Source organism: Nerophis ophidion, unplaced genomic scaffold, assembly GCF_033978795.1.
Source record: "Nerophis ophidion isolate RoL-2023_Sa unplaced genomic scaffold, RoL_Noph_v1.0 HiC_scaffold_152, whole genome shotgun sequence".
NCBI lineage: Eukaryota > Metazoa > Chordata > Actinopteri > Syngnathiformes > Syngnathidae > Nerophis > Nerophis ophidion.
Genome location: NW_026907074.1, coordinates 61,964 through 77,215, shown reverse-complemented (window position 1 = coordinate 77,215; position 15,252 = coordinate 61,964). Strand labels below are relative to the sequence as shown.

Below are 15,252 nucleotides of genomic sequence, written 5' to 3'. Positions count from 1 at the left end.
GCCCGTGCCAGCAACTTGAGGGTTCCAGGTTCGATCCCCACTTCTGCCTTCTTAGTCACTGCCGTTGTGTCCTTGGGCAAGACAGTATACACACCTAGTGCCACCCACACTGGTTTAAAAATGTAACTTAGATATTGGTTTTCACAATGTAAAGCGCTTTAGATTAGATTAGATAGTACTTTATTTATTCCGTCAGGAGAGTTCCTTCAGGAAAATTACAATTTTCAGCACAATCCCATTCAAGATCAGACAAACTTTAAAGGGAGACAGAACAGGATCGCTGACGGATCTGCCGGCTTCCAGCGCCCCTTACAAAAAAAGATGAGATACAGGTAAACAAGGGGGGGAGAAAAAAATAGAAGATAAAATAAAAAAATCGGTCTTAGCCTGGGCCCTGGAGAGGGGGTGCAGACTGAGGCCAAGGGAAAAAAACAACAACTCATAGCCATAGTACACATCCCTCTTACTTGTGTGTAAGAGGGAAACATCAAACATCAAAGAACACATAGGACATTAAAGACATTAAAGCAGCAGATACAACCAGACACTTCTACATACAGCTATGAATAAAAAGTAAAAGAAACATATCCACTGTGGTGGCCTCTGCGGTGTTCCACGCCATCGTCCGCTGGGGTGGAGGGAGGATGGCCAGAGACAGGAGCAGACCCAACAAAGCAACCAGGACAGCCGACTCCACTCTCGGCCAGTGTCCAGTCCGCATGGATGAGCGATGATACGTCCAAGGAGACTGAGGTGTCCGACACCTGCTCACCCAGCCAAGACACCGCGAAGCCTCTCCGTCCCAGCGCTCAGTGCCAGCTCCGCAGCCCTGTCCCCTCATCCGCATCACTACAGAAAAGTGCTATATAAATATAATTCACTTCACCAAATGTGGCCTAGTAGACACATTGTGGGTTTCCTGGACGTTCTCTACATTGCTAAAAGAAAAATCTAAAGAGAATCCCTCTGCCATCTTCCACTAGATGTTTTAATACATATATTGCCCACTTGAACATTCCCTCTTTTCTTCTACAGCTCTCTCGTCGTCATTTGGGATGTCCGCTGTGACCTGCCCTATGTTGCCTCTTATTGACCTGTCCTTAATGTTTTGCCTTAATGTCAACTAAACGTGACTCAACATAGTAAACAACCAACCAATCATGAATGTTCTTATACGTGCAAGGAAGGAGGAATGGAAGGTGTTTAGTAGCTCATGGAGTGTGAGAGGGAGTGGGAAGTGGGGGAGAACAAGGAACACAACAAATAAGCGGTTTGGTCATTTTAAGATTCAATAAATTATATCGATATTGCGATATTTTCTTAATTCATATCTTCTTTAAAATTATATCGATACCTCTTACAAACTCGAGATATCGCCCAGACCTAACAGTTCGAATTGTAAGTTTGTTGCTGTATTCGTCTGTTTTTCCCACCCTTTTTTTTCCATAACACAGTTTTGCATTAATGGAACAGAATTTTACTTTGTAAGTGTACTTAAAAAGTACAAGATATGTTTTCAGTGTAACTCGTCCAGAACAGACATACAGTAGACCGTGGTCAACATAACATGAAGACCGATTATTCGCCACAAGGGCGGCGCCTTGTAAAAAGTTAGGAAAAATAGGTAAATATGGGGCGAAGGATGTAAAAAGGCAAATCCCAAACTTGGCTCCTTAGGGGGGATGCGTACCGTATTTTTCGGATTATAAATCGCTCCAGAGTATACGTCGCACCGGGCGAAAATGCATAATAAAGAAGGGAAAAAACCTATACATCGCACTGGAGTATAAGTGGCATTTTTGGGGGAAATTTATTAGATAAAATCCAACACCATGAATAGACATTTGAAAGGCAATTTAAAATAAATAAAGAATAGTGAACAACAGGCTGAATAAGTGTACTTTATATAACGCATAAATAACCAACGGAGAACGTGCCTGGTATGTTAACGTAACATATTATGGTGAGAGTCATTCAAATAACTATAACATATAGAACATGCTATACGTTTACCAAACAATCTGTCACTCTTAATCGATAAATCTGATGAAATCTTCTTCCTCGATTTCGCTTTTAAACAACTCTGCCAACTCCAAAGGTATGCGCCGCTTCCTCTTGTCGTTTTCTGCTGCATATTTCACTACGTCCAGCTTGTAATCTGCAGTACATGATTTCCTTTTCAGTGCCCTATTGGTTCAGCCCTTCTCAGTTTTTATAAATTATCGCCAACGTTGAAACGACCCATTTTAATAGCTACGGCAATAGCATATAGCAGTTAGCATCCCATGACCCACAATGCACTTCTGCCATGACCCTAACCCGCCGAATTCTTATTGGTTGACGTGTGTGTGACGATTGCTGACGTGTGTGTGTGTGTGACGATTGCTGACATTTTCTTCGTCTCTTCCGCGAATGAGATAAATACTATTATTTAATATTTTACGGTAATGTGTTAATCATTTCACACATAAGTCGCTCCGGAGTATATGTCGCACCCCCTATGAAAAAAACTTTGACTTATAATCCGAAAAATATGGTATTTGTGCACCTAAGCCTGAAGAGTCGCTTGTGTTATGACCTTAGTGCTCTCACAGAGTGTTACTGCCATAAAACAGCCGGTCAGTCCAACAAAAGTCAACGACTGAAGAATCGCTTGTGTTATGACCTTAGTGCTCTCACAGAGTGTTACCGCCATAAAACAGCCGGTCAGTCCAACAAAAGTCAACGAACAGGTGTATGTCCATGAAAGACGAGGTAGGAATTTGGATCTTCTTCGCTACACTGTCCTCTGTGGGAGTCTTACGGCAGCGACCTTGCCCTTGCCAGCGGAAACATACAATCCAAATTAGAATGTTTGTGTTCAAGCAAGTGAAAACCAATTCAAACATCATTCCTTGTCAGAGACTATTTTGAGAAAATAGTCAGGAGAAAAAAGCAGACAAAACCCCGTGACACAGAAAAAAATGTAGCCCTTGTAGCTTTCGAGAGGCGCTGCTGGAAATATCAGGTGTGTTTTATCTTCTTTGCCAATTCCTTGTCAGTGACACTGATACAAAACCGTGTTACTTGCAGAAAAGGGACGAAAAAGGCGTTTATGACTTTCATATATATATGTATATATATATTAGAGAAATAAGGCATTTATGAGTTTTTTCTTATCTTTTTTTCCCGACAGACAAACCAAGGAGCGGAATTTCTCCCAACAGACAAGGGGACAGAGGCAGACTGGATCTGGAGAACAAACCTGCGGAGCCTGCGCTTTCCGGAGAACAAATGAGCTGTGTAACTGGTGCGAGTCCAAGAACTACATTAGCACAGGAATAACCATTGGCATGAGCACCGTTGCGGTCAACGCTAATACCTGGTGGGAGTATCACACCGTTCTCTATTGTTCACACTCTAGGTATTCTTGAAGAATCGCTGCAGAAGTATGGCAGTTTGATACCGATCCATGTCGAAGACGTTGCGGAGAGGCTTCAAGATATCTTTGACGATAACTTTTCCCAACCGCACAGGTTAGAAACGCCCCATAAGGTTTTGGAACTGTACCAAGCATAAAACAGGACATGTTTTTTAATTTTTGTAAAAGCTGACATTTTCCCACAACACTGATTTGTTAAAATGGCGCGTGTGCGTGCGTATCTACACACATATATATCCCACAAGGGACGAGTGGTAGAAAATTAATCAGACTCCTTTAAATGTTTCACTCTTTCTTTCATTGAAGCCATTTGCTTTAGTCAAAAGACTTAATTTTATTTTTTTATTATGTCCAATCAACAGTGTATCTTGACAGAAAAAAACTGTTGATTTTTTTGACAATTTATTTAAAACAAAAAACTCAAATCACATGTATTTATGTATTCAGACCCTTTGCTCAATACGTTTGTTGATGCTCCTTAAGCATTAATTACAGCCTAAAGTATTTTAGATTGCGATGCCAGAAGCTTGGCACACCTATCCTTCGGCAGTTTCATCCATTCCTCTTTGTAGCACCTTTCAAGCCCCATCAGATTGGACAGGAAGCGTTGGTTTTCATCTGAGATGTCTCTGTATATTGCTACATTTATCTTTCTCTCTATCCTGGCTAGTCTGTTTTCTGCTGCATAGGGCCCTGTCGTGACTTTGCTTTGTCAATATAGAAGGGTAGGCAAACGACTTCCATGGCTTGAGGGACCATATATGGCAGTCCTTGAATATCTCATTCTGCCTTCCAAAATTGTGCAATTGATTTGACGCAGTTCGCCATGTTGCAGCTGGTTTGAAACTCGGTTGTCAGACATTCTGAAAATACGACCACAGAAACTGGAAAACTGCCAAGTCGCTGTCATAGGAAAATCGCAAAATTCCTGGCCTTTTTTCTGTGTTGCTTATTTGTCATCAAGATGTAAAGTCCAAAAAAGATAGGGTTTTACAAGCTTTACAACAATACAAATGACAGGGCAGTCACTACTGGTGACACACCTTAAAGTCTAATATAGTTTCTGTTTATGGACGTTTTACTCTGTAGGAAAGCAGTGGTCCAACACTTAATACAATCCTTCCAGCGTTCCTCTGGATCCACTTTGGCCAAAACGTTCCGAGTCAACTACAAACGCCATGTTCTAACCATGGATGACCTTGGTACTCTGTACGGGCAAAATTGGCTCAACGATCAGGTAGGATGAGCTAATGTATCATTATGCAAGTACAGTAGTCGTGTCAAAGGTGTCATACTGCCATCCTTTTTTCCAGATTATGAACATGTATGGCGACTTGGTCATGGATTCGGCTCCAGAAAAGGCTAGTAGAATGTTATTTAAAATAATCTTTTGTTGTAGCGTTTATTATTGTCATCTCTGTCTTCTTTTTCCTTTTTCAGGTTCACTTTTTCAACAGCTTTTTTTACGATAAACTAAGGACAAAAGGTTACGACGGAGTCAAGCGGTGGACGAAAAACGTAAGTATGGTCATTGTTTATATACGCTACTGCTGATGCAATTCTTGGGGATAGTAGTGATCGTAAAAATTACACAAAAGTTAGTTTGACCCTATGAACTATTTTGAGTTCAAAGAGATTTATTTACTATTAATTCTGATCGCATTGAGTTTTTTCTCCCAACATATCTAGGGGTGTCCCAATCCAATATTATTATTGTTATCGGATATCTGCCCGATATCAGCAAAAAAAAAACAGGTATCATCCGATCAGTTTGCATTTAAAATCTCAGATTTAAGCAGCCCCGGAGCACGTTTACTTGTGTAAAGCTGTATAAGTTAAATTTCTTCCACACAAAGGTGGTCTTCTCTTGTCTTTTAGTGAAATCATTTATAAATTGTAAGCAATGTAGGTTTTACTATTGAAGGGTTTCCCCCAGATTGAAATCTACATGATCATATAATTTGCATAATAGTTGATGGTGCATATATATATTAATGCTAAAAATAATGTTCATATATTTCAGTTCATTTTCAGTTTATTTCAAACATGCATACGATACAATGTAATGCATCACATATTTCCAGTTGTTTCATCACAGCACATCCAAAAAGGAGTGGGAAGAAGCAGAGGTCATTTAATCCTACCCCTTTTTATACAATAGTATTTGTATCCTGTTCTGTTTATTCACTGTTCTGTGTAACAGAACAGTGAATAAATAATAAATAAATAATATACCATAGTAGATAAACTAATATTAAATATATCAATAATCTTTATCGTAATAAAAAGGTTTCAATATGTTAATCACAATTATTGTTCTGTGTACATAGTAAACACTTGTAGTTTCAACAGTCTCTTAAACTGATTCATATTGGTGCTTTGTTTGATTTCTTTGGGTAATCCATTCCATAATTTAATTACACATACGGATATGCTAAAGGTGTTAAGTGTTGTACGGGCATACAAATGTTTAAAATAAGATTTATCTCTTTCGTTGAGAAGAACTGTTGTACATTCTTGGGTAGCAGGTTATAGTTAGCTTTGTAGATAATTTTAGCTGTTTGCAAATGCACTCCATCCATCCATCCATTTTCTACCGCTTATTCCCTTTTTGGGGTCGCGGGGGGCGCTGGCGCCTATCTCAGCTACAATCGGGCAGAAGGCGGGGTACACCCTGGACAAGTCGCCACCTCATCACAGGGCTAACACGTTGAATTTAATTATTTTGGATTCAATAAAGGGTTTGTATTTTCTCTTTATCCAACGTTATGTATTATTCTAATTGAGCTTTTTTATGACATTGTTAGTGAACAAAAGCACAGTTAGTTGTTAAAAAAAAAAGGTCCGTTATTAGTAATTAGGATTAACATCCATCCATCCATCCATCCATCCATCCATCCATCCATCCATCCATCCATCCATCATCTTCCGCTTATCCGAGGTCGGGTCGCGGGGGCAGCAGCCTAAGCAGGGAAGCCCAGACTTCCCTATCTCCAGCCACTTCGTCTAGCTCTTCCCGGGGGATCCCGAGGCGTTCCCAGGCCAGCCGGGAGACATAGTCTTCCCAACGTGTCCTGGGTCTTCCCCGTGGCCTCCTACCAGCTGGACGTGCCCTAAACACATCCCTAGGGAGGCGTTCGGGTGGCATCCTGACCAGATGCCCGAACCACCTCATCTGGCTCCTCTCGATGTGGAGGAGCAGCGGATTTACGTTGAGCTCCTCCCGGATGGCAGAGCTTCTCACCCTATCTCTAAGGGAGAGCCCCGCCACCCGGCGGAGGAAACTCATTTCGGCCGCTTGTACCCGTGATCTTATCCTTTCGGTCATGACCCAAAGCTCATGACCATAGGTGAGGATGGGAACGTAGATCGACCGGTAAATTGAGAGCTTTGCCTTCCGGCTCAGCTCCTTCTTCACCACAACGGATCGATACAACGTCCGCATTACTGAAGACGCCGCACCGATCCGCCTGTCGATCTCACGATCCACTCTTCCCCCACTCGTGAACAAGACTCCTAGGTACTTGAACTCCTCCACTTGGGGCAGGGTCTCCTCCCCAACCCGGAGATGGCACTCCACCCTTTTCCGGGCGAGAACCATGGACTCGGACTTGGAGGTGCTGATTCTCATTCCGGTCGCTTCACACTCGGCTGCGAACCGATCCAGTGAGAGCTGAAGATCCCGGCCAGATGAAGCCATCAGGACTACATCATCTGCAAAAAGCAGAGACCTAATCCCGTGGCCACCAAACCGGAACCCCTCAACGCCTTGGCTGCGCCTAGAAATTCTGTCCATAAAAGTTATGAACAGAATCGGTGACAAAGGACAGCCTTGGCGGAGTCCAACCTTCACTGGAAACGTGTCCGACTTACTGCCAGCAATGCGGACCAAGCTCTGACACTGATCATACAGGGAGCGGACTGCCACAATAAGACATTCCGATACCCCATACTCTCTGAGCACTCCCCACAGGACTTCCCGAGGGACACGGTCGAATGCCTTCTCCAAGTCCACAAAGCACATGTAGACTGGTTGGGCAAACTCCCATGCACTCTCAAGAACCCTGCCGAGAGTATAGAGCTGGTCCACAGTTCCACGACCAGGACGAAAACCACACTGTTCCTCCTGAATCCGAGGTTCGACTATCCGGCGAAGCCTCCTCTCCAGTACACCTGAATAAACCTTACCGGGAAGGCTGAGGAGTGTGATCCCACGATAGTTGGAACACACCCTCCGGTCCCCCTTCTTAAAGAGAGGGACCACCACCCCGGTCTGCCAATCCAGAGGTACCGCCCCCGATGTCCACGCGATGCTGCAGAGTCTTGTCAACCAAGACAGCCCTACAGCATCCAGAGCCTTAAGGAACTCCGGGCGGATCTCATCCACCCCCGGGGCCTTGCCGCCGAGGAGCTTTTTAACTACCTCAGCGACCTCAGCCCCAGAAATAGGAGAGTCCACTACAGATTCCCCAGGCACCGCTTCCTCAAAGAAAGACGTGTTGGTGGGATTGAGGAGGTCTTCGAAGTATTCCCTCCACCGATCCACAACATCCGCAGTCGAAGTCAGCAGAACACCATCCGCACCATACACGGTGTTGATAGTGCACTGCTTCCCCTTCCTGAGGCGCCGTATGGTGGTCCAGAATCGCTTCGAAGCCGTCCGGAAGTCGTTTTCCATGGCTTCCCCGAACTCTTCCCATGTCCGAGTTTTTGCCTCCGCGACCGCTAAAGCTGCACACCGCTTGGCCCGTCGGTACCCGTCCACTGCCTCCGGAGTCCTATGAGCCAAAAGAACCCGATAGGACTCCTTCTTCAGCTTGACGGCATCCCTCACTGCTGGTGTCCACCAACGGGTTCTGGGATTACCGCCACGACAGGCACCAACAACCTTGCGGCCACAGCTCCAATCAGCCGCCTCGACAATAGAGGTTCGGAACATGGTCCACTCGGACTCAATGTCCCGCACCTCCCTCGTGACATGTTCAAAGTTCTCCCGGAGGTGTGAATTGAAACTCTCTCTGACAGGAGACTCTGCCAGACGTTCCCAGCAGACCCTCACAATGCGTTTGGGCCTGCCAGGTCTGTCCGGCATCCTCCCCCACCATCGCAGCCAACTCACCACCAGGTGGTGATCGGTAGAAAGCTCCGCCCCTCTCTTCACCCGAGTGTCCAAAACATAAGGCCGCAAATCCGATGACACAACTACAAAGTCGATCATGGAACTGCGGCCTAGGGTGTCCTGGTGCCAAGTGCACATATGGACACCCTTATGTTTGAACATGGTGTTTGTTATCGACAAACTGTGACGAGCACAAAAGTCCAATAACAAAACACCACTCGGGTTTAGATCCGGGCGACCATTCTTCCCAATCACGCCTCTCCAGGTTTCACTGTCGTTGCCAACATGAGCGTTGAAGTCTCCCAGTAGGACAAGGGAATCACCCGGAGGAGCACTTTCCAGTATTCCCTCGAGTGTACCCAAAAAGGGTGGGTATTCTGAACTGCTGTTTGGTGCGTAAGCACAAACAACAGTCAGGACCCGTCCCCCCACCCGAAGGCGAAGGGAAGCTACCCTCTCGTCCACTGGGTTGAACTCAAACGTACAGGCTTTGAGCCGGGGGGCAACCAGAATTGCCACCCCAGCCCGTCGCCTCTCACTGCCGGCAACGCCAGAGTGGAAGAGGGTCCAGTCCCTCTCGAGAGAACTGGTTCCAGAGCCCTTGCTGTGCGTCGAGGTGAGTCCGACTATATCCAGCCGGAACTTCTCTACCTCGCGCACTAGCTCAGGCTCCTTCCCCCCCAGTGAGGTGACGTTCCACGTCCCAAGAGCTAGCTTCTGTAGCCGAGGATCGGACCGCCAAGTGCCCTGCCTTCGGCTGCCGCCCAGCTCACAATGCACCCGACCTCTATGGCCCCTCCTATGAGTGGTGAGCCCATTGGAGGGATGACCCACGTTGCCTCTTCGGGCTGTGCCCGGCCGGGCCCCATGGGAACAGGCCCGACCACCAGGCGCTCGCCATCGTGCCCCAACTCCGGGCCTGGCTCCAGAGCGGGGCCCCGGTGACCCACGTCCGGGCGAGGGAAATCTGGGTTCATTTCGTTGTAATTCCATAGAAGTCTTTGAGCTGCTCTTTGTCTGATCACTCACCTAGGACCTGTTTGTCTTGGGAGACCCTACCAGGGGGCATGAAAACCCCCAGACAACATAGCTCCTAGGATCATTGGGACACGCAAACTCCTCTACCACGGTAAGGTAGCAGCTCAGAGAGGAGTAGGATTAACATATTTTTGTAATATTGTTTTGTTTATTTTTATAAAAGTTATTGTACAATGTAACTCAGGCTGTACACCACTCCCGTCCAAAGGCAAAACCCAGTAACTCAATTTCGGTCAAAACTGAGCTGATAATAATTTTGGAGTTCCTAGGTGATATGCTTTACATTAGTGTATGCGATATTGTAATTTGTTCCGTAAGTAAGCTGTTATGCGCATTGCAGGACCTAGCAACTACCACATAACCGCGTGGATACAACAGAAAAACCTAGAATCTCAAGGGACCAATCGGAGCTTCTTTGTCAGTCGCCTTATTGTCTTTTAATGAGACATTTGCACGAATGCGGGCCGACGGTCAACCTGATTGTGATATTATGGCACGAGGGGATATTTGGAAGATTGGCCCAGGACGATGCAAGCACCTTCATTAAATGTATTCTTGATTCTTCCCCTTGCATACTCTTTTGGGCAGATAACTGTGGAGGTCAAAATAAAAACTGGACGCTGTACACGGCTCTTGCCCAATGTGCATACGCAGAATGGGGCCCACCCGAGATTGTAATAAAATATCTGGAGAAAGGGCACACACGTTCATGAGAGCAGATTCAATCCATGGCTCAATCGGCAAGAAAATGAAAGCTCAAGAAAACATCTATACGTTTGATGACTTTGTAGATCTTTGTAAGACAGCATCAAGATAGATTGGTTTTCCTTTGTTTTCTCAAAATCCGCTAGAAGTGAGTTTCTAGGTTTTGCCTTTGGACGGTAGACCAGTGGCAGCTGCTGGTCTTTCAAGTATGGACAGCTATTTTTCAGCAACTCTTTAAACATGAGTACAGTCTCCAAATACATCCATCCATCCATTTCCTACCGCTTATCCCGTTCGGGGTCGCGGGGGTGCTGGAGCCTATCTCAGTTACAATCGGGCGGAAGGCGGTTTACACCCTGGACAAGTCGCCACCTCATCACAGGGCCAACACAGATAGACAGACAACATTCACACTCACATTCACACACTAGGGCCAATTTAGTGTTGCCAATCAACCTATGCCCAGGTGCATGTTTTTGGCGGTGGGAGGAACCCGGAGTACCCTGAGAGAACCCATGCAGTCACAGGGAGAACATGCAAACTCCACACAAATATCCAGAGTCCGGGATTGAACCCAGAACTGCTCAGGACCTTCGTATTGTGAGGCACATGCACTAACCCCTGGTCAACCGTGCTGCCCCAATAACGTAAAATAAACTGCTCAAAAAAATTAAAGGAACAGTTTTTTATTAGGGTATGGAGTGAATTCAATTGCACTTTTCTGATAAGGTTTTGGTCAGGTACGTGGAAAAGGGGGTTGTTAATCAGTTTCAGCTGCATTGGTGTTGATGGCATTAACAACATGTGCACTAGAGGGGCAACATCGAGATGGCCCCCAAAACAGGACTGGTTTTGCAGTTGGAGGCAATTTCAAGTTCCTCCCTCTTGATCTTTTTTAACTGTTTTTCCACAAGTGTTGGCTTTAGCTTGAGTCATCATCACGACTTGGAGCATGAGGCGATTTCTTAACCCTCCTGAAGTTGCGCAGATTGTCCAACTCCTCCAGGATGGCACATCCATGTGTGCTGTTGCAAGAAGATTTGATGTTTCTCCCAGTACAATCTCCAGAGCATGGAGGAGATTCCAGGAGACAGGCAGTTACTCTAGGAGAGCTGGACAGGGCCGTAGACGGTCCTCATCCCATCAGCAGGACCGATATCTGCTGCTTAGTGCAAGGAGGAACAGGTTGAGCACTGCCCGAGCCCAACAGAATGACCTTCAGCAGGCTACCGGTGTGAATGTCTCTGCCCAAACAGTCAGAAACAGACTTCACGAGGGTGGCTTCAGGGCACGACGTCCTGTAGTATGCCCTGTGCTCACTGCTCAGAACCGTGGAGCTCGATTGGCATTTGCCATAGAACAACAGAATTGGAAAGTCCGCCACTGGCGCCCTGTGCTATTCACAGATGAGAGCAGGTTTACCCTGAGCACCTGTGATAGACGTGAAAGGGTCTGGAGAAGCCAAGGAGAGGGCTATGCTGCCTGCAACATCATTCAGCATGACCTGTTCAGTGGTGGATCAGTGATGGTCTGGGGAGGCATTTCCATGGAGGGACGAACAGACCTCTAAAGGCTAGAGAACGGCAGTCTGACTACCATTAGGTATCGGGATGAAATCCTTGCACCCATGATCAGACCCTACGCTGGTGCAGTAGGTCCTGGGTTCCTCCTGGTCCACGACAATGCCCAGCCTCATGTGGCAAGAGTATGCAGACAGTATCTGGAGGATGAAGGAATTGACACAATTGAATGGCCCTCCACAATCACCCGATAGAACACCTCTGGGACATAATGTTTCGGTCCATCAGACGCCGCCAGGTTGCTGCTCAGACTTTACAGGAGCTCACTGATGCCCTTAGACAGATGTGGGAGGACATCCCACGAGACACCGTTCCGTCGTCTCATTAGGAGCATGCCGCGACGTTGTCAAGCATGCATACAAGCACATGGGGGCCACACAAGATATTGAAAATAATTTTGAGTTGCAGAAATTGAATTTAAGCAAAATGGACGAGCCTGCCACGTCATTTTTTCACTTTGATTTTTGGGGTGTCTATATACTGAGCCCTCTGTAGGCTGAAAACGATTATTTCCATCAAAAGATGTGGCATCCTTTTGTTCCTGAGACATTAAACTGTCCATATCAGTATAAATATCCAACATTTTTTTTTCACCATTGAAATCTGATGTGTTTTCAAAGTGTTCCTTTATTTTTTTTTGAGCAGTGTATATATACATGCTTGCTTGTACAAAAAAAACATCACTTAAAAAAATATAAATATCTCCGTATCAACAGGAACAACGGAGTGAAAGTTGAAAAATGCTTTGGCAGTGAGCATCCCCCCAAACCGCCAGCCGCTGAAGCTAAGGTGCAGCGAAGGGTTGAGCAGGCAGAGTCTCGTCTTAGTGCTGAGGCTTCAAGTGCGTCTTTCTTATGGTTGATCAAACTTTTTCAGTGGCCACACTTTCTATGCATCACTAGTCAATAGTGCTGGAATAATATAGGCTATAAATCCATTCATAAAATATATTACTTTAAATTGTTTCCACATAAAAAAAAATCTAATTTCTTAGGTGTGGCAGCTTTAATTTAGATGTGGCCCCACATTACGATCAGTTACATATTAGGTAAACCCTGCTGTAGGATAGGAGCTAGCAGCTACTGTACACAACAGCTAAACACATGGGGTTGTTACGGTACACAAAAATTTCGGTTCGGTTTAGAGGTCACGGTTCGGTTCATTTTCGGTACAGGAAGAAAACAAAATATAAATTTTTTGGTTATTTATTTACCAAATTTGTAAACAATGGCTTTGTCATTTTAACATTGGGAACACAATTATAATCCTGCCCACGTTAATCCACATTAAACTGCCTCAAATTGTTGCTTAGATTAAATAAAATGACAAAATTGTGCTACATTAAACCGTTTCAAGTCAACTCATCATGCTTAATTTATTACAGCATTTGGGAAGCCTGTAGTTGATTTTTATCAACGTGATAGCAGGGTCCTTGCCATTCAAATCTCTGCTGCTACATTACTAATGATTAATGTAACTGTAGCTGAAAAAATAGAACGATAGCAATTAGGGATGCACCGATTAATCGGTAACCGAATATATTCGGCCGAATATGGCAAAAAAAGCCACATTCGGCCTTCGGTGGAATGAGTTAAATGCAAGGCCGAATAGTGGCGTGTGACGCAATGACGCAATTTTTTGACGCGGTGAGGCAATCAACCAACGTGCGGTGACGTTGTAACCAGGCGCCTTCGGAAAAATGTCAGCAGTGTGGAGATGTTTTTAAGTGTTGGAAAGTGACAAAAGTATTGCAGTTTGCAACGAATGTTCAGCCAAACGGTCTCGAGGAGGTGCCTCGTGGCCGACGTCTTTGAGAGGACAAATAAGCTTGCGACTGACAGTGCCAAAGCAAACGGAATTTCAAAGAAGGTAATGGAGTTTATGGCTTTGGATGATCAACCTTTTAGTGTTGTGGAGGACATTGGCTTTCGGAGACTCATGGAGCACATTGAGCCCCGTTACACGATACCGAGCAGAAACTATTTCTCTGATGTGTGCTCTTTACATTGTGTGTGTGCTGTTTACATTATTAGCCTGGTGTGTAGGCTACCTGTATAAGTGTATGAGGTTACAAGCACACACTTAATTGAGATTTACTTGAGTCTTCTGTTTACATTATTAGTCTATCTACTGTGGCTAAGCAGACTTTTGCCAAAAGGACAATAATTAATTTGTTGTGGGTTTATTCACTTTATAAACAGACAACATGCTTACTTGACCCTCTTCCTGGGAAACTGATCAAGGAGCTCTTTGTATTATTAGGTCCATCAGTGCTAAATATTATAAACTTATCACTCTCCTCGGGCACTGTTCCCCTAGCATTCAAAAAAGCGGTTATTCATCCTCTTCTTAAAAGACCTAACCTCGATCCTGACCTCATGGTAAACTACCGACCGGTGTCTCACCTTCCCTTTATTTCAAAAATCCTTGAAAAAATTGTTGCGGAGCAGTTAAATGAACACTTAGCGTCTAACAATCTATGTGAAACCTTTCAATCCGGTTTCAGAGCAAATCACTCCACGGAGACAGCCCTCGCAAAAATGACTAATGATCTATTGCTAACGATGGATTCTGATGAGTCATCTATGTTGCTGCTCCTCGATCTTAGCGCTGCTTTCGATACCGTCGATCATAATATTTTATTAGAACGTATCAAAACACGAATTGGTATGTCAGACTTAGCCCTGTCTTGGTTTAACTCTTATCTTACTGATAGGATGCAGTGTGTCTCCCATAACAATGTGACCTCGGACTACGTTAAGGTAACGTGTGGAGTTCCCCAGGGCCCTGCACTCTTCAGCATCTACATGCTGCCGCTAGGTGACATCATACGCAAATACGGTGTTAGCTTTCACTGTTATGCTGATGACACCCAACTCTACATGCCCCTAAAGCTGACCAACACGCCGGATTGTAGTCAGCTGGAGGCGTGTCTTAATGAAATTAAACAATGGATGTCCGCTAACTTTTTGCAACTCAACGCCAAAAAAACGGAAATGCTGATTATCGGTCCTGCTAGACACCGAACTCTATTTAATAATACAACTCTAACATTTGACAACCAAACAATTAAACAAGGCGACACGGTAAAGAATCTGGGTATTATCTTCGACCCAACTCTCTCCTTTGAGGCACACATTAAAAGCGTTACTAAAACGGCCTTCTTTCATCTCCGTAATATCGCTAAAATTCGCTCCATTCTGTCCACTAAAGACGCTGAGATCATTATCCATGCGTTTGTTACGTCTCGCCTCGACTACTGTAACGTATTATTTTCGGGTCTCCCCATATCTAGCATTAAAAGATTACAGTTGGTACAAATGTTGGATCCGCTTTGGACTGGACTCTCGCGACTGTGTTGGATCCATTGTGGATTGAACTTTCACAGT

The 15,252-nt window shown here is 44.9% G+C and overlaps 1 protein-coding gene across 1 annotated transcript in view; it reads left to right on the top strand.

Annotated features, from left to right (window-relative positions):
- The window catches only part of LOC133547692 (sentrin-specific protease 3-like), a 64,899-nt gene that overhangs the window by 19,052 nt on the left and 30,595 nt on the right, over positions 1–15,252 (top strand). The window contains exons 4-8 of the mRNA XM_061893245.1: positions 3,176–3,289; positions 3,404–3,515; positions 4,511–4,658; positions 4,735–4,782; positions 4,862–4,939. Coding sequence (XP_061749229.1) covers positions 3,176–3,289; positions 3,404–3,515; positions 4,511–4,658; positions 4,735–4,782; positions 4,862–4,939 — 500 coding nt within the window. The remainder of the gene's footprint in view (positions 1–3,175; positions 3,290–3,403; positions 3,516–4,510; positions 4,659–4,734; positions 4,783–4,861; positions 4,940–15,252) is intronic.